We start from the raw sequence: 22,684 nt of genomic DNA on the forward strand, positions 1-22,684 counted from the left end.
GCGTGACTTTTCATCACACGCTAACCCCCCGCTGGCTGAAAAACTACCGCTTGCTCAAGAGGAGGTGGTAGCGGCTAGCGTGGCCGGCGGTTTAGTCCCCACTATTACATGCGTTAAACCGCTAGCGCGGCTTTGTAAAAGGAGCCTTACGTGATAAATCTGTGCTGTAAGTTTATTTCTATGTGTTTGCAGATGGAACTTCACACTATTATTGTTTTTCGAGTAGTTCTTTCTAGTGTTAGTGTATTTTTTCCACATATAATATACACTTCTCCCTCTGTATTCGCTGTGATAGGGGATTAACAGAACCGCAAAAACAGAAAAATCGCGAATAACTTATTCATATGTTATTTGCTGTTTTCTATTAAAAAACATCATGAATATGGTGAAACCGCGACTAACATGGTGGGAGACCTGGCCTGTTTCTGAGGGAGAGGCAAAACATGATGGACAAAGTGCTGGGAATTGGCGATTTTCTCTATGCAAGCTAATGGAATTTGGGGGGAGGAGCCAGCAAGCTAGAAACCGTGAATGCTCAAACCGCAAATATGGAGGGAGAAGTGTATGATAGTAATATCCTGAAATTTTGAAATTTGGAGAATGTTTGGTATGCTTAATTCTATGAGTCCCGAGTATTAACATTTCTATTGAGATGAGATTTTTATGTGTCCTTTTGATTTTTTCCAGGCCTTGAGATGAGAACTTACTCCACTGTACAGTATATGATGGTCTGTCATTAATCAGTAATTCCTAGAGTGATCTTTCTTCCTAGGGAGCATGAAATGGCTACTCTGAGGCCTTGGTTCCCACTGCTACTGCTACTTTTTCTTCTGATGAACTTCTGCTCTCCAGCCGCTCGACTTTCAGTGGGTATCACTCTATTTCCATTAATAAAGGGCCCGTTATTCAAAAGCACCGCTGTAAAAATTATTTCAAAAGCACATAAATATGATCATGTCACACCCCTTCTGATCAAAGCTCACTGGCTCCCCATTGAGCACCGAATCACTTACAAAATTATGTTACTGATCTTTAAAACAAAAATTGCCAACTAACCAGAATTCATCAACAGGTTATTGATACATCGTACTTTATGCTCCTCAAATCAAAACTTACTGTCTATCTCATCACTAAGATGCATTAACACTATGGGGCTCATAATAAAAAATACAAAAACACGTCCAAAAAGGGGCCTAAATTGGTACTTGGACGATCAAAAAGCCAGATCGTCCAAGTACTGATAATCAAAGCTGGTTTTAGACGTATCTAAAACCAGCTTAGGCCTCTACCCTGCCCCTAAACGCCTAGAGCGAAAAGAGGCGTTTTTAGACGAGGGGAAAGGGCGGGAGGTGGGCCCACCTAGACTTAGTCATACAGCAAGTACAATCAACAACTTGAGCAGGTTGCCCAGTCGGAACTTATACGTTTTGACTTAAACCAAGCCAAAACAGATATAAGCTCTGAAAAAGGGCTGCTGAGCTGATCGCAGCTGCCGCGATCAGCTCAGCGGCCCCAGCAACCTGCCCCCACCCCATAACGATTGCAGCAGGAGAGATGGCTCATCTCCCCTGCTGTGATCACGATCGCCCCACCCCTAAACTGCCGCTACCTGCAGTAGGAGAGATGCCCAATTTCTCCTGCCGCGGTTCGTGGCAGTTCAGGGGGAGGGGTGATCAATATCGCGGCAGGAGAGATGCCCAATATCTCCTGCTGCGATCCACTCCCCACCCCTGAACCAATACGGGCAGGAGGGAGCCCAAGCCCTCCTGCCCACGGCAACCCCCCACCCCCCTTAAAATACAGGCAGGAGAGAGCCCAACCCCTCCTGCCCATGATGCACCCCCCCACACACACAACTGCCCCTGAACCCCGCCCATGTGTCTAAGACATTTTCCCTGCTGCTACTTTCAGTGTTTAGTGCCATAGGCCAAAAGGGGACTTAGACTTTTTTTAAATTATGTCCCTCCACGCGTACTAGTATTTTCTCTGTTATGGCCCCTACAATCTGGAATTCGGCACCGAATCACATAAGAGAAATTACATCCCTCGATAAATTTAAAAGCAGTTTAAAGACCTTTCTTTTTAAAGATGCGTTCGATGTATGATAGTGCTTTTAAGGACGGTAATGGAAGTCTTCCCCCTTCCATTAGCCTTGTATTTTCAGCTAATTTGCCTGTTTCTCCTTCTATCTATTTTACCCTCTCCCCTTTCTTTTCTATCAAAATATTGTAGTTCTGCCCAGTTACCCCACGTATCACTTTCATTGTTTGTCAGTGCGTCTGATTGTTGTTGTATTGAAATCTGTTTTTAATGTATTTTTTATAGCTTCTTTTTTATACTATGTAAAACTGCCTTGATATTTGATAAAGTGGTATATCAAATTTTTAACAAACCTGAAACCTGATTATATGGCCAAAATTATTTGTTTTAAATTGGGGTGAGATTTGGGGAGGGGGATTTGTGGCCAGAGCTAAAGTTGTACAAAGATTGAGCAGTACCATGAACTGTGTTGCTAAGGATTCAAAAAGTACTGTATCTCTTTTACATGCTTTAACGATGCGTAATAAGTCTTTGGGCTCCTTTTACTAAGCTGTGGTAGCGTTTTTAGCGTGTGTGGAAAAACTAACACCAGCTCAATGGAGGCGTACAGTGAAAGATTAGAGAAACTGGGCCTTTTCTCCCTCGAATAGAGGAGATTGAGAGGGGACATGATCGAAACATTCAAGGTACTGAAGAGAATAGACTTAGTAGATAAGGACAGGTTGTTCACCCTCTCCAAGATAGGGAGAACGACAGGGCACTCTCTAAAATTGAAAGGGGATAGATTCTGTACGAACATAAGGAAGTTTTTCTTCACCCAGAGAGTGGTAGAAAACTGGAACTCTCTTCCAGAGTCTGTCATAGGGGAAAACACCCTCCAGGGACTCAAGACTAAGTTAGACAAGTTCCTGCTGAACTGGAACATGTTCAGGTAGGGTTAGTCTCAAGGCACTGATCTTTGATCAGAGGGCTGCCGCGTGAGCGGACTGCTGGGCACGATGGACCACTGGTCTGACCCAGCGGTGGCAATTCTTATGTTCTTTCTATGTGGGGGCGATATGTTCAATCCATTTCCTCTAGAGCAAGAAGTCAGGTGTTGAATGGATTTCAAAGTGGACATACTTCTGGCTAACGTAGTGGAAACAAAGGGGAGAGGGGCAGGAAAGGGAAGGCGAGGATTCAGGAAGGGAGTGGGATACTAGTTGGTTTAAAGATGGCGCACCATAAGAGTTCAGGTGCCCCATTTTGATTGTTAATAATCCTTTGGTATATACAGTATTTAGGCTGTATTTGGAGAACACTACTTTTGGGTCAATATTATGACTTTTGATATCTTAATTCGAGTATATGGTTTGATATTGTAATTGTCCAATGTTCTGTTTAATAAGAAGAATTTACTTGAGTGCCAGAGTGGTTTGATCAGAAAACAAAGGGACAACAACAACAAGGGGCAGTATGCATCACGTCTCAGCCAATGAACAGACACCCTACCTCCACCTGACGCAATTTAAAACAAATTTACCTTTTCATGACCTGTTACTCATTTTTTCTTAATTTTCCCTTTGTTTGTGGGATGAGGAAATATGCAGGATAGACAATATCAAGCTACAGCAGCGACTAGAAGCACTGCAAGTTTTATTTCTGTTAGGTGACCTGCAACTGAAAGACCTTCTGCATAACAACTATCACAGAGTGAAAAGCCGTGTCTTCTCAACCAACTTCAACAGGAGCAGAGCGGAAGAGCCGCGCTTACCTCCAACAAGTGGCAACTTGATCGTTTATGACCAAGGTGAGCTTTATCTGGCTTATTCTCTCTCTCTTTTTTTTGTCATTGTTAGGTTTGGGACGTTCTGGATAATACAATACAATACAGTGTCATAGATACCGCAATTTTCTGCAAGGAATCTATGCAGTTTACAAAAGATTTGGAACATGTCCATCTGTTACATTGCTCACAGCAGTATTGGTTTAGGAAGAAGGGTAAGGATAAGAAAGTGTCTGTCGTAAAAATAGGTACACTTCTCCCTCGGTATTCACAGGGGTTAGGTGCAGAGCCGGACCACGAAGTGTGAAAAATTGCGAATAATTTCTCGGCCGGCTGTGACCCACCCCGCCTCCCTCCTGCATACCCAGAAACTTACCTGGTGGTCTAGCGGTGAAGTGGGGCAGGAGCGATCTTCCTATGCTCTTGCCCTGTGCAGAGCCGTCATCACAATGGCTGTTGTGAGTTCCCATTGTAGTCTCGAGACACGGGGCAGCAGCATAGGAAGATCGCCCCTGCCCCGCTTCACCGCTAGACCATCAGGTAAGGTTCTGGGGAGGCTTGGACGGCTTAAAAATAGCGAAAAAATGAAAGTAGTTTTTTTTTTTGGTTAAAAAATAGCAAATAACGAATCCGCGGATACTGAAACCGCGGATTTGGAGGGAGAAGTGTATGTCTTTAGTCTGCATTTCAGGAGTAACATAATCACATGTATGGTTAGGCTTGAAGACGACTAGAGTTTTGTGATGTCAGCCTTCTGTCAATGGCCCAATAATGCTCTCCACGTTGTAATTGAACAGAAGGTGGAAAAACTTACTTCAGCAAAAATAAAAATAACACTCGATTTAGAACCACTGGATCAACTCTTTCCTCAGCATGTTCTCACTCACCAATTTTGTTTACTTTTTTATTCATTTAGGGTCTGATTTTCTCAGTTTTTTCCCATTCTTTCTCTATGTCAGAGGCTGGGATTCAACAGGCTGATATATCCAGTTAATGTTATCCACATAGCTTAAACTGGATATTTGGTGGTTTTGACCCAATAAGTCTGATCACTGAATATATCTGCTTAAAATTAGTTGGATAAAGTGGCGTGGTGAAGTAGCTTAGGAGCATAATTCTCAGTGTAGGATTCTATTTTACCACAAAGTCAGCTATTCTAGCATAAGTCCCATTTTATGCCATGAGAACTAAAAAAATACTAGGATTAACAGTATTTTATTTATTTATTTTATTTAAAATATTTCTAATCCTCTTAATAAACTAATCAGCTCACAATATCATTAGACAAAACTCCATTCATCAGACTTTACAAAGTCACACTTAAAATTCTAGCCCTGCTACAAAGAAATCAGAATTCTGTATTAACTTTTCTTCTAGATCAGGTTCCACTATCTCACTTCTAGGCATAGATTACCAATATCAATTAAAAGCCAGGACAAAGAAGTATGTTTTAAGCCATTTCCTGAACTGTAAAACATTTTCACAGAATCATATTGCTCGAGGTATCTCATTTCATAAAACTGGACTTGCAACTGAAAAATAGGATTTTCTAGTATTGCCATATTTCACTTTGTCCCTTTTTTGTACATCTAATAAAATATAAATTTCCAATCTTAATGTTCCACCTGGTCTATACATTATCAAACATTTTTTTCAAATAGTCAGGTAAAGTTTTGTAAATCCCTTGTTGAATTATTTTCAAATTTTTAAATTGTATTCGAAATATAATTGGGATCCAGTGCAGTTTCTTTAAAACTGTAGTAATGTGCTCAAAGCGGGATTTTCCCATCAGAACCCAAGCTGCTGAGTTCTGCACAATCTGCAGTGCCTTCAGTTGGACAGAAGGAAGCCCTAGATAGATTCCATTGCAAAAGTCAAGTTTTGAAAGCACCATGGACTGCAACACTTGTCTAAAATCAGTCTGACAAAAAATTCTTCAATTGTAGTAGCTTTCTCATTGTAAAATTTGCAACCTGCATCACTCTCGCTATTTATGATTTTAATGATAATTTTGCATCAAAGATTATCTCTAGTATTTTAATCTCTTCCCTAACCACAATCAGATGTTCATTCAGAGATACTTCATGAGGCCATAAATGCTCATTGAATTCCCCTACAATCGATATTTCCGTTTTTACTACATTCAAAATGAATCCATTGCCATACGTCCAATCATTGGTCTTATTCATGTATTCAATGTTAGCCCATGTTGATAATTTCTCTTCTCAGTGATTAGAGCAGCAGACTAAGAAACTGGGAATCCAGTTCAAATTATGTTTCTGTCTCTTTAATCTGATAGGACAGGAGAACAAAATAGAGGCAAAATGTAGCATCTCTGCAAACGAAAACAAAGAACTTGGGAAGAGCCACACTGGGTCAGATTAATGGTCCATCAAGCCTAGTATCCTGCTTCCAACAGTGGTCAATCCAGGTCATAAGTGCCTGGATAAGACTTTCATGCTTCAACCAAGTAAACAAAAAGTAGAACCCTTTAAAGAGTGGAAGTGTAAATATACAAAAAATCTAAAACCCTCCCTCACCCCAAGAAGGCAAAATGATTAAGGGAAAGAGATGAAGTCTACAAATTACTGAAGCTGTGTCTTAATTTATAATGTATTTTACGGGAGAACCCTCAGTCACACAGCAACCCCTGGAATGTCCAGGGACAAGCTGCCGCGGGTTTACACTCAGAAATGGCCATTTCCTCCTTGCTTTACCAGCTTTATCAACAAATTTGAAATTTTCAGCGCAGTCCAGTTCCTGAGGAAGGGGATGTACACCCCCGAAACAGAGTCCCGTTGGTCGAAGACACTGCCTGTTGACTGCACACGCACGGAGAAGCTAAGTCCTTCCAGTTGTGTTTTTTTGCTTGGTTAGATTTGGACACTAACTTTCCTTTTGGCCCCCAGATTAGGGGAAAGAGATGAACTCTATCTTTATTTATATTTGATGTGTGTTTTTTCAATTATTGTTTTTCACACATAGCACTTTTTGTTGTGCACATTAGTTATTCACACGGAGAGAGCCCAGGGATGTTTCGCAGTTAACACTTTTCTGAGTGTAAACCCGCGGCAGCTTGTCCCTGGACATTCCAGGGGTTGCTGTGTGACTGAGGGTTCTCCCGTAAAATACATTATAAATTAAGACACAGCTTCAGTAATTTGTAGACTTCATCTCTTTCCCTTAATCATTTTGCCTTCTTGGGGTGAGGGAAGGTTTTAGATTTTTTCAACCAAGTAAACAGCAGTCCTGGTTCGGTAATTATATCAATGGAGCTAGGTTGATCTATGGCGCATTTCGGAAAGAAATTAAGACTGTATTGTTTGATAGATTTATTTCCTAAAAAGAAGTCATATTAATTACAATAATTTTACTCTGACTATTCTTAAGAAATATGTTGTACTTTTGCTATTTGCATTTTGTATTTCGCTGATTGTCCGGCTCTCTTCAGTGTAAACCGCCTAGAAATCGTCTGATTGTGGCGGTATAGAAGAATAAAGTTATGTTACGTTATGTAATCCCAAAGAGTAGCAAGATTCCATGCTATTGATAACATAACACTTTATTTTTATTCTGCATAACCTGGTTCTATGCGGATAACAAAATAAAAAAAACTGCACATACACAGTGAGCTACAAAATCGTAATCAATATAACATATCAACCAGCCATCATTACTTTCCAATAAATTGTTGAAACAAAGAAGTCTTCAGTAACTTTCTAAATTGAAAATAAGAAATAAGTATTAACGGACAGAACTCAGATTCCCAGCTAGCGGCCTGATAAGAAATTAATCGCCCATGATGTAAATATAGCCTTTGGGCAAGGGAAATGTAAAAAAGACCAAATTACGCTATGAACATATAGGAGTAATCAAAATACAATGATGCATTAGAAAATTTGACAGCAAACAGTGCAACACTTTGTAGTAGATAATGACACGGGGACAAATTTGTCCCCGTCTCCGCAGGAACTCAATTTCTCCATCCAGTCCCCATGAGTTTTGTCGCTGTCCCTGCCCCTGCCCCATTCGTGTAAGCTTAACCGCACAAGCCTCGAACACTTACGATTTTAAAAGTGTTTGGGGCTTGTGCAGATGAGAATGGAGCTTGCAGGAATGAGGCAGGGGCAGGAAAAGAACTCGCCGGGACAGGAAGGGAAAATGAGTTCCCGTGGGGACGGGGGAAAAATTTGTCCCCGTATCATTCTCTAGGCACAAACAACCAAATTAAAAAATATCCTGTGCTTCCCAGGAATAAATAATGACTTCCTCCATGTTTAGGAAAAAGGGACAAAATAGAAATTGTTTATCAAAAGATTTTATTAGAATCTAAAAAAGAAATAATTAGGGAAATTGCCACTTACACACATCAGAGACGCCAATAATTTGCACTAGGCACTATTCTATAAGGTAGCGTCTGAGAGCCATAGTACATAACTACAAGGAGATATTTAAGTAGGCAAAGCAAGAGAGGGCCACGACTGTGTTGCCAAGCAACATGTGCAATTTATAGAATGCTATCAGTTATGCTTGTTGGATGATGCACATATGCCAACCATTGATCTGGTATAATCTAATCTAATCTAAGGCTTGGTTTTATATACCGAGTCATCAGTCTAAGAAAGCTCGACTCAGTTTACAATAATTAACTTAACAAATAAAAACCATAAAAAATAAGACTAAATTTTGGGAAATTAATTTTCAAAGGGTTTAGCAAATAAAGTAGTTTATAAAGATTTGCAAAAAAAATTAAAGTGAGCCGGAACTCCTTAAAAGAAATGGACGATCATTCCAAAGTTGAGAAAACTTAAAGATCAGAGATTGACTAAAAATCTTGACTCCTTTAATACCTTTTTTGGAAGGAAGAGATCATTGAAATTGTTGGTTACCTCTTGCAAAAGAAAGTCTGTAGGCATTCCAAGATAAAGGAAGGAGAGGAGTAAAGATACCATATAGGATTTTAAAAACAACACAAGCACATTTAAATTGAACTCTAAAATAAACCGGGAGCCAATGGAGACTCTGGAGCAACGGAGTCACGTGATCAAATTTACGTTTCCCAAAGATCCATTTCGCAGCAGTATTTTGAATCAGTATAAGTGGGTGTGCCTACATTTCAAAACAGCAAAGTGGTTTTATGATAGTATTCTATAACTGTTTAGGCATGCCCCATTGTGGTACCATTATTGAGGCTCCAAGTTACAGAATTGCCTACAATGTGATCACTGGCCATATTTCAGCTTAGAAACAGAGCAATAAAGGCAGATAAAGACCATATAGCCTGCCTACTCTACCTAATCATGCCATCTACTATCCCCTCCTCTCCCTTAAAGATCCAGTATATTTGTCCTAAGCTTTCTTGAACTCAGATACACTTTTTGCCCCACTACCCCCATCGGGAGGCCATTCACTATCCTTTCCATGAAAAAGAATTTTCTGAGGTTACTTCTGAGTCTATCCCCTTTCACCTTCATCCTATGCCCCCTCATTCCAGAGCTTCCTTTCAACTGAAAGAGACTTGCCTCATGTGGTAGATGCGGGGAATAGTCTCCCAGTAGAGGTGGTGGAGACAAAGATTGTGTTTGAATTCAAGAAAGCCTGGGATAAGCACGTGGGATCTCTTAGGGAGAAGAGGAGATAGTGGATGCTGCGGATGGGCAGACTGGATGGGCCATTTGGCCTTTATCTGCCATCATATTTCTATGTTTTTAATCTATATCAGCATCAACTACCACTATGGATATCCTAAAAATCTAAGCTATTTGCACCCCTTGAATGTGGATAAGCCTGGTTTGCAGTAACAACCACAGTACTGTAATCAAATATCAATGGACAGTGCATCACACGGCACTGTCATCCAATCCAGGATGCTTCTGCACTTCACTGTTTTGTTGAAGATTGTAAAAGTTGAATGATTTTGACTGGTTTCAGCCTGATTCTCTCAGAAAGATTAAATAATAATAATAATTTTATTCTTATATACTGCCAAAGCCATAAGTAGTTCAAGGCGGTTTGCAATAAGAGGAGCTGGACAATCAGCGAAGATAGGCACAATGTAAAGTCATCAATACATGTAAGCAGAGTACAGAGAGGGTTTGAGAGATCTTGGTTACAAATCGGATAGAGTATAAAGAGAAAGGGCAATAGGAGTTCTTAGGTTACAAATCGGTTGTACAAGTTTGTTTTTACTAGTTTTCTAAAACTTAGATAGGATGAGGAGTGTGTAATTATGTTACCCAGCCAGTTGTTCATTTGGCCTGCTTGGAAAGCAAGTGTTCTGTCCAGGTATCTTTTGTATCGTCAGGCCTTTATTGTTGGATGGGTGAACATGTGGACTCTGCGTGTGGGCCTGATAGAACAATCCAAGTTGAAATGAGAGACCAAGTACGTAGGGGCCGAACCAAGAATGGATTTGAAACAAAGACAGGCAAATTTGAACAGGACTCTTGCCTCCAGGGGCAGCCAATGAAGTTTTTGGTAATAGGGGGTTATGTGGTCTCATTTTTTAAGCCAAAAATCAGTCGTACTGCCGAGTTTTGGATAACTCGGAGTCTTTGAATGGTTTTCTTGAAAGACCCCCAAATAAATGATGTTGCAGTAGTCGAGCATGCTTAGAATGGAGGCTTGCACCAGTAAATGGAATGAAGTTGCATCGAAGTACTTTATAGCTGCTTAAATCACATAGGGTCAGTTAACTGCTGATATTCAGTGGCTCTTAACTGGGAACTGCCTCTGAATATCAGCAATAATCAGCCATTTTGGAAACAGGTCATGTAGGGGTGTTACTGAGGCGCCAGCAGTTACGCAAGTGCAGGCATTCAGTGTCAGTGCCTGTATAGCTAAGAAGGCATATAGGACTGTGCAAAAAACCAGTTCTAACAATCCCCAATTAGCTACGCGGGTACTGGCATTGAATATTAGCTGGCACTCGCATAACTTCTGGTTACTGGCTGAAGTGTTCTGATTCCCAATCCTCCTGGAACATCAACATAACACTTCTTCTACTGGGTCTTTTACTAAGGCGTGCTAAATGCTAACGTGTCCATAGAATATAATGGGCACATTAGCATTTAGTGTGCGCTAAATCAGCTAGTGGGCTTTAGTAAAAGGACCCCCTAATCCCTTATCCTTCCTTCCCACCTCCCTTGTGAATGTCAACAACCCCCCCCCCTCCTATTCTCTTTTCCTCGATCCTCCCCTTCCCCAGAATATCAATAACCTCCCCTACCTGGATCCTCCCCTCGCTGCTGTTCAATGTATTTATAAATGATCTAGAAACAGGGACGAAGTGTGAAGTAATAAAATTCGCAGACGACACCAAACTATTTAGTGGAGTTGGGACTAAAGAGGACTGTGAAGACTTACAAAGGGACCTGAACAAACTAGAAGAGTGGGCGACGAGATGGCAGATGAAGTTTAATATAGAGAAATGTAAAGTCTTGCATGTAGGAAACAGAAACCCGAAGTACAGCTATACGATGGGAGGGCTGGTAATGGGTGAAAGTACCCTAGAAAAGGACTTGGGGGTAATAGTGGACAAGACAATGAAGCCATCGGCACAGTGCGCAGCGGCCTCTAAGAAGGTGAATAGAATGCTAGGTATTATCAAGAAAGGTATTACAACCCGAACGAAAGAAGTTATCCTGCCGTTGTATCGGGCGATGGTGCGCCTGCATCTGGAGTACTGCATCCAATATTGGTCGCCGTACCTAAAGAAGGATATGGCGTTACTCAAGAGGGTTCAGAAGAGAGCAACACATTTGATAAAAGGTATAGAAAACCTTTCATACGCTGAAAGATTGGAGAAACTGGGGCTCTTTTCCCTGGAGAAGCGGAGACTTAGAGGGGACATGATAGAGACTTACAAGATCTTGAAGGGCATAGAGAAAGTGGAGAGGGACAGATTCTTCAAACTTTTGAAAACTACAAGAATGAGAAGGCATTTGGAAAAATTAAGAGGAGACAGATTTAGAACCAATGCTAGGAAGTTCTTTTTTACCCAGAGGGTGGTGAACCCCTGGAATGCGGTATTGGGGTTCAAGAAGGGATTAGATGATTTCCTGAAGGAAAAGGGGATAAAAGGGTATTGATAGAGGATTACTATACAGGTCCTGGACTTAATGGGCTGCCGCGTGAGCAGATTGCTGGGCATGATGGACCTCTGGTCTGACCCAGCAGAGGCACTTCTTATGTTCTTAGAGCCTAACTGCCCAATCCCTGGTGGTCTAGCAGAGAACGGGCAGGAGCAATTCCCACTCATTCCTGCCCGTCACAGCTGCCTCTTCAAAATGGTTGCCATGACCTCTAGTGGCAGCTTCACAGTATTACTGGGACTATCAGCAGGACCTGTATAAGACCTGGCAGCTAGCATATGCTGAATTAGCCCTGGATATTACATACCGGTGCCTGGCCATGACTTGGCATTGAATATGCATGGCTAATTCTGCCCGTGCACCACAGGCTGAATATTGACGGGTTAGGGTCTGTATAAGTGCTGCTGGTTTACTGAACCCTGTGGCTTGGTGTAGATTGCTCTGCAGTGTTTGACAGTGGAAAAACCAGAAGTGGCTACTTTCGGATCAGACCCAGGCCTGAACAAGACGCATTTCTTGTATACTGTGACATGTCCGATGGAGGGGGATGGACGGTGATACAGCGGCGCAGTAATGGAAAAGTGAATTTCAACAGGTAGGAAGAAAAGCTTTGGTTGGATGTGACACATATCAGTTTAATACCCCCTTGGAGTCATCCCTGGATCCTGGGCCAACCTGGGAGGAGTCTTCCTCAGGCAGGCTCTTTCAGCTCCTACATGCTTGGTGTCTGGTGCCTCCACCTGAGAAAGTATGGTGTTAGTGGGTGGGATTTCCTATCCTCCCACCCCTTCCCAAGAAATACCCAAAAGCAAGTGGCTTTAAATAAGGTTGGCTGGCAATACTTAAAAAGTTTGTTCAACTTGTAGAATTATAGGATTATAGTAAGTGATCCTTGCCAATTCAGGTACTATTAATATTTGCTTTAAGCTCATGTTCTATCTAGTTCTATCCAAAAACTATGAATTTACTACTACTATTAATTATTTCTATAGCGCTACCAGACGCACGCAGTGCTGTAGAGTCACAAAGAGTAAGAAAACAATTTCAATTTCATCTTTATGTTAACCAAATCGAGCTGCAATTTGGGGATGATGTGGTATATAAACCTAAGTTTTAAATTTAGTGCACTTAAAGAATTGAGATATTAAGGGCTCCTTTTACGAAGCCGCGTTAGCGGTTTAATGTGCGTAATAGCGCGCGCTAATTTGCTGGCCGCGCTAGCTGCTACCGCCTCCTCAAGAGCAGGCGGTAGTTTTTTGGCTAGCGTGGGGGTTAGCGCGTGCTAAAAATGTGCGTGCGATAAAGCCGCTAACGCGGCTTCGTAAAAGGAGCCCTAATTGTCTTGATGCATCATAAAAAATGGCAGAGTGACCGTGCCACAGCAGACGCACTGTGTGCCGGCAGAATGCAAGCCAGTAAAGCTACTCAACATTACACGGTCACTTTGGCATTTTTTACAAGCTGCTGAGGTACATTGCTATGATAACCATTTTCGTCAACATTTCAGACTCCTGAGGCAGGCCTAGGCGGCCGAAACACGAATCGTGTTGAGCCATCTTTATCTGTTTGAACGCCGTAAACTGCATGTTTTCTTCATATTCCATAGTGTCGCACGTCACTAACGAACAAAAATGAGCAGAGTCCATTTTTATATTGTTATTGTTTGACGATAACAGTGCACATTCTCAAAAGAGTATACAATACTCCCCCGATATTCGCGGGGGTTCTGTCCCAGGAACCCCCGCGAATGTTGAAAAACCGCGGAATACGGTTTTTTAGCAGGGGAGACAGGAGAGGGCAGCCAGAGCGCCGGCAAGTGAAGGAAATCACTCGCGGTACGCTCCGCCCGCCTCTTCCTGCACTAAAGTTGGGCCTCGCCAATCAGGAGCTGCTTTGACACGCAGCTCCTGATTGGTGAGGCCGGATTTTAGTGCAGGAAGAGGCGGTTGGAGCATACCGCGAGTGATTTCCTTCACTCGCTGGCGCTCCGGCTGCCCTCTCCTGCCTCTCCGGCTGCCCTCTCCTGCCCGGTCATTCACGGTCGGAAAATACCGCAAATCACTGGGACCGCGAATCACCGACTGCGAATGACTGGGGGGGAGCACTGTACACTATTTACCAAAAGGGCGCACTGTCTCAGAACAAGTGAGCATTGTTTTCACAATATTTTCCCATTCAAATCCTCGCACATGCATGAATCAGTGCATATGGGCAAATAGTGTGTGCCCAATCCGGAAAAGAGTGTACACGCGACAACTTTGCTCCTGTGATGACAAAACGGCCAAATGAAAATGAATAAAACAATATTCCCAGAAGCAACACATAATAAAATATCCCTGGCATAGCTCAGCACAGAGAATGCCAACCCTGAGCTGCGGAAATTCCTGCTCTAGGCCAGTTCAAATTACTTTTATCTTAATAACTCATTTGCCTCCATGGCAATTTTGTTATGGATATAGAAATTGCTTATTTATTTATTTAACAATCATATCCCACCTAGAACCTAAGTGGGCTACAATAATACATATATATAAGTGATATAAACTTTTTACATAATATACAGCTCATGGAATGTACTTGCATTTCAATGCCAATGAATATAATAATGTATTTAATAGTTTTTGCATGCCCATACATATTTAACCCATCCCCCCACCCCTTTTACAAAACTGCAATAGCGGTTTTTTGCTCTGTGCTGCTCCCGATGTTCGCAAGAACTTTATGAGTGTTGGGAGCAGCTCAGCGCATTCAGCCCACCGGCCTGTGCGAAAAACCGCTGTCACGGTTTTGTAAAAGGTGGGATAAATATGATAAATATAACAATAGTAATTCATAATTTTTATATATTGTAAAACAAAGAAAAAGCTCAAAATGCTTTACAGTAGCGTAGCCTGGCAAAAATTACAAGAAAATAACATACATATATCAAAGATCAACAAAATACTGAAATTAACATAAATGCTTTAGAAATAATCAAGCTTTTTAACAGTTTACAAAAATGCATATAGGGCTCCTTTTATCAAGCAGTGGTAGAGCCTTTTTCCGCGGGTCAGTAAGGTAAGTGCTCCAAAGCTCCTACAAATTGAATGAGCGTCGGAGCGTTTGCCTCACTGGCACGTGGAAAAAGCTCTACCGCGGCTTGATAAAGGAGACCATAGGGGGTTTTTTTTTCCAATTTATTATTCAACAGGGACAAAACTTCATAAATTCAGTACTACAGCTAGAAATAGCTTCATATGAGATGGCAGTAGATAAATATAAGATGTTAATGAAAAATCCCGTTTGTTAGAGTAGGTCTGTTTAATCTGAGATTGTAAATGAAATAAACTAGCCAAATGACCAGGACTGAATCTATATAAAATGTTAGAAAACAATACATACAGCAGAATTTATCATATACAGTATTTGATAAATTGGTAATGAAATAATTTGAAATTCAATGTATAACATGAATGCACACTAGGGGCTCCTTTTACTAAGGTACGCCAGCGTTTTTAGCGCACGCAGGATTTTAGCGCGCGCTAAACCCATGCTACGCTTCTATGCTCAATGATGACATTAAGGTCTAGTGCACGCGGCAATTCAGTGCACACTATTCCGCGCGTTAAAGCCCTAACGCGCTTTTGTAAAAGGAGCCCTAGGTGTGGGAATCTATGAAATGCTCTGGTTTCTTATGGCAGGAAATGGGCAGATTACAAACATGGATTTGGCTTGTACAAGGGGAAGAATGATGAATACTGGCTGGGCAATGATCCGATTCTGAATCTACTAAGCAATGGTAAGGGATCTTTGATAACCTTTTAGCGACGCAAGCAGCAAAACTTAACCACTCCATCTGTTGACGGCAATGGGCGACTTCAAAACTTTTCGAAAAGAAATCAAAACCCTACTTTTCAAAAAATTTATTCAGATATCTTAACCCAACCCTTCCTAGATAAATTCTCTCCCAAAACCTCCACTTAAATAATCTCTTCCTCCCCAAAACACCAACCAAGTATTCAGATCCCTGAAATGTTACGTAATCTTATTTGTACTCTAACTGTAATCTATTTGTTATATCACACAGTAACATACAGTCAATTTAATATCCAATTTGCAAGTTCTTCCAGAATTAATCCAGGTACCTCTCCTCCCTTGTAACAAAAAAAACAAACAAAAAACAAACAAACAAACCCCAAAACTGTTGTAACTTCACTGGAAATGTCCAGTTAGCTCTTTTGTAATCCGCCTTGAACTGCAAGGTATAGGCGGAATAGAAGTCCCTAATGTAATGTAAGTAATGTAATGTAATGGATCTGGTTATTCTCAGGGATTGTCTTCCAGGTTCTAGAATGCTAGCATAAGAGTACTCCCAGGCGCTGTATCCTATTTGTATCATAACCAAATGCTGCCTTACATGCAGACGAGATGATACTGAAGGTTGACCTGATGGACTGGCGGGGAGAAAATAGATACGCCATCTACGAAACCTTCGATATACAGGATGAGCAGGTAAGAAGCAAACCTATGTGTCAGACCCTGGCCCCTCTGTGGTTTCCTGTAGTAAGTTATAAAGATTCTGCAGTTGTAAGTTTATAATCACTTGTTATTGCTGCTTATTGAAAAATATTTATTTTAATATAAATTTTTATTGAAATATAAGACTGATCATACAACCAAGGTACAAAACAATTAACAATGTCACATTCCTGTATAGCTTTATATAAGAACTACGGTAGTCTTTAAGCCCGTTACATTAACAGGTACTAGAATAGATGTGTCTAGTCTGTCTTTCTTTCTTTCTCTCTCCTTGGCCGCTGTCTGTCTTTCTTTCTGTCTCTCTCTCTCTCCTTGGTCACTGTCTGTCTGTCTGTCCTTTTTTCTTTGTCTCTCTCTCTTTGACCGGTCTGTTTTTCTGGCATTTTTTCTGTCTGTTTCTCTCCCTGGTCCCCTGTCTGTCTTTCTTTATTTCTCTCTCTCTCCTTGGCCGCTATCTGTCTGTTTGTCTTTTTTTTCTTTTTCACTCTCTCTTTGGCCGCTGTCTGTCTCTCTGGCCCCCTGTCTATTTGTCATTCTTTCTGTCTGTGTCTTTTCTTGGCCCCTTGTCTGTCTTTCTTTCTGTCTGTTTCTCTGTCTCTCTCCCTGGCCCCCTGCCTGCCTATCTCTCTCTGTTGCCCCATGCCTGCCTGTCTCTCTGTGTCCCCCTTCTGTCTCCCCCCCCATCAAACCAAGATTGCTGCCTGCTTCCAGCACACCCCTTCCCCAAAGCAGCCCCCTTTCCCTCTCCCCCTCCACTTCCCTGTGCAGCAGTAGCAGCCAGACGCCTCACAGCATCCGCACCCTGTCTGCTTTGTCCAGGCCAAAGGACACCCTCCTACCGCAAGCTGACGCACGCTGTATGCCACATGCCGCACGCACACCACATGCGACGCAAATTGAACATGGCCACGGAATGGCCGCAGGGATCACGGCCTCCTAAGTGCGCATGCGTGCTTAGGGTTTTAATATAGAGGATTTTAACAGATAGCTCCTCTCCCCCATAATAAAACCTACAACTCAAGGCCTGTATTATTGTGCCCCAAGTGACTATACAACTAAGAACAAGTTCAGCGGTAGCAACCCCCAAAATCCCATCCCCTGAGAACCAACACCCCCCCCCCCCAAGAGAGCTCTATGATAGAACCTCGCCTCTATGCAGAACCATTTAAAACCTGACTAAGCACCCTAAGAGAGAGCTTTTGTAAGTAGGGTTCCCGAACTAACCTGAATCTCTTGTAGTAGTTAGATCTTCTAACCCCATAAAATTCCTGACCATTAAATTATGAAGTCTATTCCTCCAATACCAAATCATGGGCGGGGCATCCCCCAGAATGTATGATGTCTTTCAAAAACAAGGTTTCTCCCTTACCCTGTGCTCCCTTATTGTAAAAATATCGGCACAGGGCCACCCAGAAAGTCTTTATTCAGGCACATAGTCAAATGCCATACACAAAAGAGTTCTTTTCCTTCCCACACTTCTGGGAAACTGGTGAGGTCAAACGACAACAACAATTTATTATTTCTATAGCGCTACCAGGCACATTCAGCACTGTACATTGTCAACAAGGTCTGTATAATTCCGTCTGTATAATTCTTTGGAGGGGTGTTTGATATTTCATAAGCTCCCTGTAAAACCATGATATTGAAACCATGGCCCATGCATCCCCTTTGAATAGTTCCCTTATTTGACCTTCCACCCTAAGTGAGGGGCAGCAGGGATCCCAGATAGTGGCTCAGTTGGAGAAATGCAAATTGGTCTACTTTATCCAGAGAATATTACTGATGCAGGTCTGCAAAGGTATAGTAACAGCCATCTTCTCTAAGCAGATGTTCAACTAAAAATATCCCCTTATCCTTCCACTTAAAGAAAGTTCCATTGTCCCTGCTCGGGGAGAACTCCGCGTTCCCCAACCATTACAAAAAAATCGTACCATGGGGGTCATGTGAACAAATTTTCACCGTCTCCATGCCTACCAGAGGGGATAGTAACATAGCAAATTATGGCAGATAAAGACCTGCATGGTCCATCCAGTCCGCCCAGTAGTCTCACACTTATCTAGTAATTATTCATTTTACTTGCTAAGTTCCTCTATAAGATATCCTCCCATCCCAAGCAGGACCTGTACTTGGATGATATGAATATGGTATAAAATACACATACTTGCTTCTGATCTGTCTTGCCATATATAGGACACAAACTGTAGAAGTCCATTTGGCATCGGTCACAATACCCCAGTGTGGGAGTTGCCATCAAAGCTAACTCCAGTCCATCCTGATCTGTCGTGCCATATACGGGACAAAGACTGGAAGTCAAGTTTCAAGTTATTTAAAATTTCTTATACCGCCTAATCAAGCCTTCTAGGCAGTGTACAAAAAATGCCAAAACAATGCGCCAATTAAAATACAATATGAACAAAGACAAACCAGGGGAAATTACAATTTATAAAGATATTGACGAACCGGAACAAAAGGGAAGAAGGGTTGGAACTACAATTGATAGAAAGAAAGAGAACATTCAAGGGAAAGAACAAAGGGAGGGGCAATTATTATTTGCATTTCTCTGCTGATGCAGTAACACTCTGATTGGTGTTCCGTAGGATAATTATAGACTGTGGCTGAGTATATACTCTGGAAATGCTGGGAATGCACTTTCTGGTGGAAGCAACACAGAGGTTCAGTGGTCAGCCTCTCTGAACGGGATGCAGTTCAGCACCTGGGACAAGGATCACGACAGGTTCCTCACAGGCAGCTGTGCCAAGGAGAACATGTGTGGCTGGTGGTTTAATAGGTATACAAGTTCCACATTTAGACTCTAAAAATGTCACTTCATCCTTGAGAAGGGTCTTGTAAAAGCCAAGGAGGGGCATTATCAATAGAATGCCTAAGTCCAACTTTGGACGTTTCCCATAAGATGCCCAAAAGGCTGGGTGGGGAAACCTCCATTTTTTAAACTGCTTGACATCCAAATTAAAAAAAAAAAGACCTATTGGACCTCTTGACTGGCAGGACATCCAGCGTTAGGACACATAAGTTTTTTCACCATTTTTTACCACAAAAAGGTCCAAGTTCAAAACATCCAAATCCAGATTAATTGAACATAGGAGGGGCCAGCATTGTAATAGACTGGCCACAGACATGCCAACAGAGCAGTGGTGCACCTTAGAGGGCACTGCTGTGACCTTCACATAACATCTCACTTTAATCCCCTTATAATTTATGGTGAGCCCTCCAAAACCTACTATACCAGCGGTCTCAAACACGCGGCCCGTGGGCCACATGTGGCTCTCCAAGTTTTATTTGCGGCCCGCGGTCTGGACTGGATAATTCCTTCCTTTTAGAGCAGCAGCGGGTCTGGCCGGTTCGTTCCGTTCAAAGCCGCGGGTTGGCGGCTCCTTGCGCTATTCGCTCCTGCATCGGAAGCCTCTCTGACATCACAACATCAGAGAGGCTTCAGACGCAGGCGCGGATCTCGCAAGGAGCCGCCACCCACGGCTTTGAATGGAATGAGCCGGCCAGACACGCAGCTGCTCCAGTGGCGTACCAAGGGGGGGGGGGCGGTCCGCACAACTGGTCACCCTCCACTGTTCTTCCTAGAGTGCGGCTCGCGGCTCGTCTAGAGCAGGGGTGCCCAACTGCTTCCCTTCCCTTCTCACCGCCGGCACCATGCCCTTTGATCTCCCTGCTTCTTTTGCCGCCCGACCTCAATTCTGACGTCGAGAGGATGTTCTGGCTAGCCAATCACTGCCTGGCTGCCCGGAACGTCCTTTCCAACGTTAGAATTGATGTCGGGCAGCGAGAATTGGTCGGCCCCGTGGAGATCTCGGCCTGTTCCCGATGGCGCCAGCAGCAGCAGCCTATTCCCCGGCGGCGGTGGCATGGGGGAGGACAGGAAGGAAGAAAGAAAGAAGGGGGGGCAGGGAGCCAGAAGGAAAAAAGAAAGAAGGGGGGGGGACAGGGAGCCAGAAGGAAAAAAGAAAGAAGGGGGTAGACAAGGAGCCAGAAACAAAGCAAAAAATGGGACAAGGAATCAGAGAAAGACAGACATAGAAAAAGTTGGGGGAGGGAATGAGGTATGGAGGAGAGGAAGCTTACAGGAGGCTGAAAGAAGAGAAGAAATATTGGATGCAGAGTCAGAAGAATAAAGTGCAACCAGAGACTGATGAAATTACCAAACAAAGGTAGGAAAATGATTTTATTTTCAATTTAGTAATAGAAATGTGCCAGTTTTGAGAAAGAAAAGATATTAAACTTTAAATGTGAGTGCTGCAGAAAAAATAGAGTACTTGGAGGGCCGCAGAAAAAATAGTTAATGTCTTATTAAAGAAATGACAATTTTGCATAAAGTAAAACTTAAAGGAAAGTTTTATAAACTATAAAGAGTTTAACCTCATGCAAAATTGTCATTTCTTTAATAAGACATTAACTATTTTTTTCTGCGGCCCTCCAAGTACCTACAAATCCAAAATGTGGCCCCGCAAAGGGTTTGAGTTTGAGACCACTGTACTATACTCACCTGTCTACCTCCACAATAGCCCTTATGGCAGCAGGTGGAGCCTGTATGACAGCATAGTAGGGTTTTAGTGGCCTCACATGTTCCACCATAAATGTAATGGTTAGAGTGGCTTATCAGCCTGGGTCTATGGTTCACTAGCCTACCCACCAGGCTACTTAAATCTAGTGTTGACCGATTCATTTTGGTGAATTGATTTGAATCAATTTGTTTTCTTAAAAAATTGGGCTCACTGATTCAGTGAAAGGCACCTGGGGCAGTGGCGTCCCTCTCTTGCCCTCTTCTCCGCCCCTCCCACCCCTACAAGCTCCTTCCCCGCCCCCCACTGCCACGCAGGCGTTCTGCTTCCCTTCCCCATACCTCTGTAATGTTCCTGGGCTCTCCCTCTGATGTCACTTTCTAGGCGCAGGTCCAGGAAGTGATGTCAGAAGAAGAGCCGGCCGCAGGTGTGAGCAGGTTGTGGTTGCTGCTCACACCGGGAATGTTACAGAGGGGGGGAAGTAGGGGGTTGGAGGGGGCGGGGAAGGAGCGAGGGGTTGGAAAGGAGGATGGGTGCCGTGCCCCAACCAAGATGGCACCCGGGGTGGACCGCCCCCACCCCCCCTTACTACGCCACTGGCAGTGACTCTAATTCTTTCTGAGCTAGATGACCAACCAAATGTTTATGTTTATTGGTATGTGATATCTCCTCCCAAAAATATTCTATTCCTGATGGCATCAGTGGGTGCCAAGATTAAACTAAAAGGATCTCCTGCCTCACAGACCCTGGCACTGCAGGCAGGACCGACCAGAGCAGGCATTAATCTCTTTCAACTAGCAGTTTCATCCCACTCCTGCGGGCTTCTAGTTCGGCTGCAACTCGCACCAACCAGGGCTTCAGCTGTTTATATTTCCCTTTTTAATGCGTACTGCCTTACTGATAAGTAGAATTGTGTGAAATGTTGGGGGTACATTTCTAATGGGGGAAATGGAACATTTTGTTTTCTTGCTTGGGTGGGGGGCTATGTTCCCTCTAAGCTGAGCCCATGAGCAATCGCTCATAAATTCTAGGAATGCTCCTCATATAAATACTTGCAAATCTGGAAAATTGTTGATTTTTAGAACTTGTTGCTCACACGAAAATTTTTTTTTTTTTTTTAGAACTTGTCACTCGCATGAAAAAAAATTTGCATGTCCCCAGTCAATCCTTAGAGGGCACATTGTTGGGGTGGGGCTTGTATGGTATTCTAATGGCAGTTATGCTGTCTATACTACTGTAAACTTTGGGGTCTATATTCAGTAGGTATTTTTATTTACGAATGCACTGGTTTGCGAATGTTTTGCAAGACGAGCAAAACATTCGCAAAATCGGCACCTCGGAAACTAAGCGCTCCTCGATTTGCGAGCACCCCCCCGTGAACCAGCACCCTGCCCCCTGCGATCCGGCACCCCCCTGCCACCATCGGGCATCCCCCCCCCGCCGCCATCGAGCACTCCCCTGCCGCAACCTGAGGTCCCCCAACCCACCCGAACCCTCTTCTTACTTTAGTGTAGCCTCTGCACCGGCACTGGCACCAGCATGTCCTGTGCGTTGGTGCCGGTGCCTGAATATCTGCCTCCTGTCCTGGGCCTTGAGCATGTGCGCATGCTCAAGGCCTGAGAGTTCACGTTGAGAGCGTGAACTCTCAGGCCTTGAGCATGCGCACATGCTCAAGGCCCAGCACAGAAGGCAGATCTTCAGGCACCGGCACCAACGCACAGGACATGCTGGTGCCGGTG

General features: G+C 43.0%; 1 protein-coding gene across 4 annotated transcripts in view; it reads left to right on the forward strand.

Annotated features, from left to right (window-relative positions):
• LOC117363005 (fibrinogen-like protein 1) overlaps nucleotides 1-22,684 on the forward strand; it is a 34,887-nt gene that overhangs the window by 7,421 nt on the left and 4,782 nt on the right. For 2 of the 4 annotated variants that reach the window (XM_033950141.1, XM_033950142.1), the window contains exons 3-8: nucleotides 688-866; nucleotides 3,613-3,829; nucleotides 12,334-12,493; nucleotides 15,579-15,676; nucleotides 16,301-16,389; nucleotides 19,014-19,204. In XM_033950141.1, the coding sequence (XP_033806032.1) occupies nucleotides 783-866; nucleotides 3,613-3,829; nucleotides 12,334-12,493; nucleotides 15,579-15,676; nucleotides 16,301-16,389; nucleotides 19,014-19,204 (839 nt within the window). In that variant the 5' untranslated portion in view covers nucleotides 688-782. The remainder of the gene's footprint in view (nucleotides 1-687; nucleotides 867-3,612; nucleotides 3,830-12,333; nucleotides 12,494-15,578; nucleotides 15,677-16,300; nucleotides 16,390-19,013; nucleotides 19,205-22,684) is intronic. The other 2 variants (XM_033950139.1, XM_033950140.1) reach the window with 1 other exon arrangement.

The sequence above is a fragment of the Geotrypetes seraphini genome, chromosome 6 (genome assembly GCF_902459505.1).
Source record: "Geotrypetes seraphini chromosome 6, aGeoSer1.1, whole genome shotgun sequence".
Lineage (NCBI taxonomy): Eukaryota > Metazoa > Chordata > Amphibia > Gymnophiona > Dermophiidae > Geotrypetes > Geotrypetes seraphini.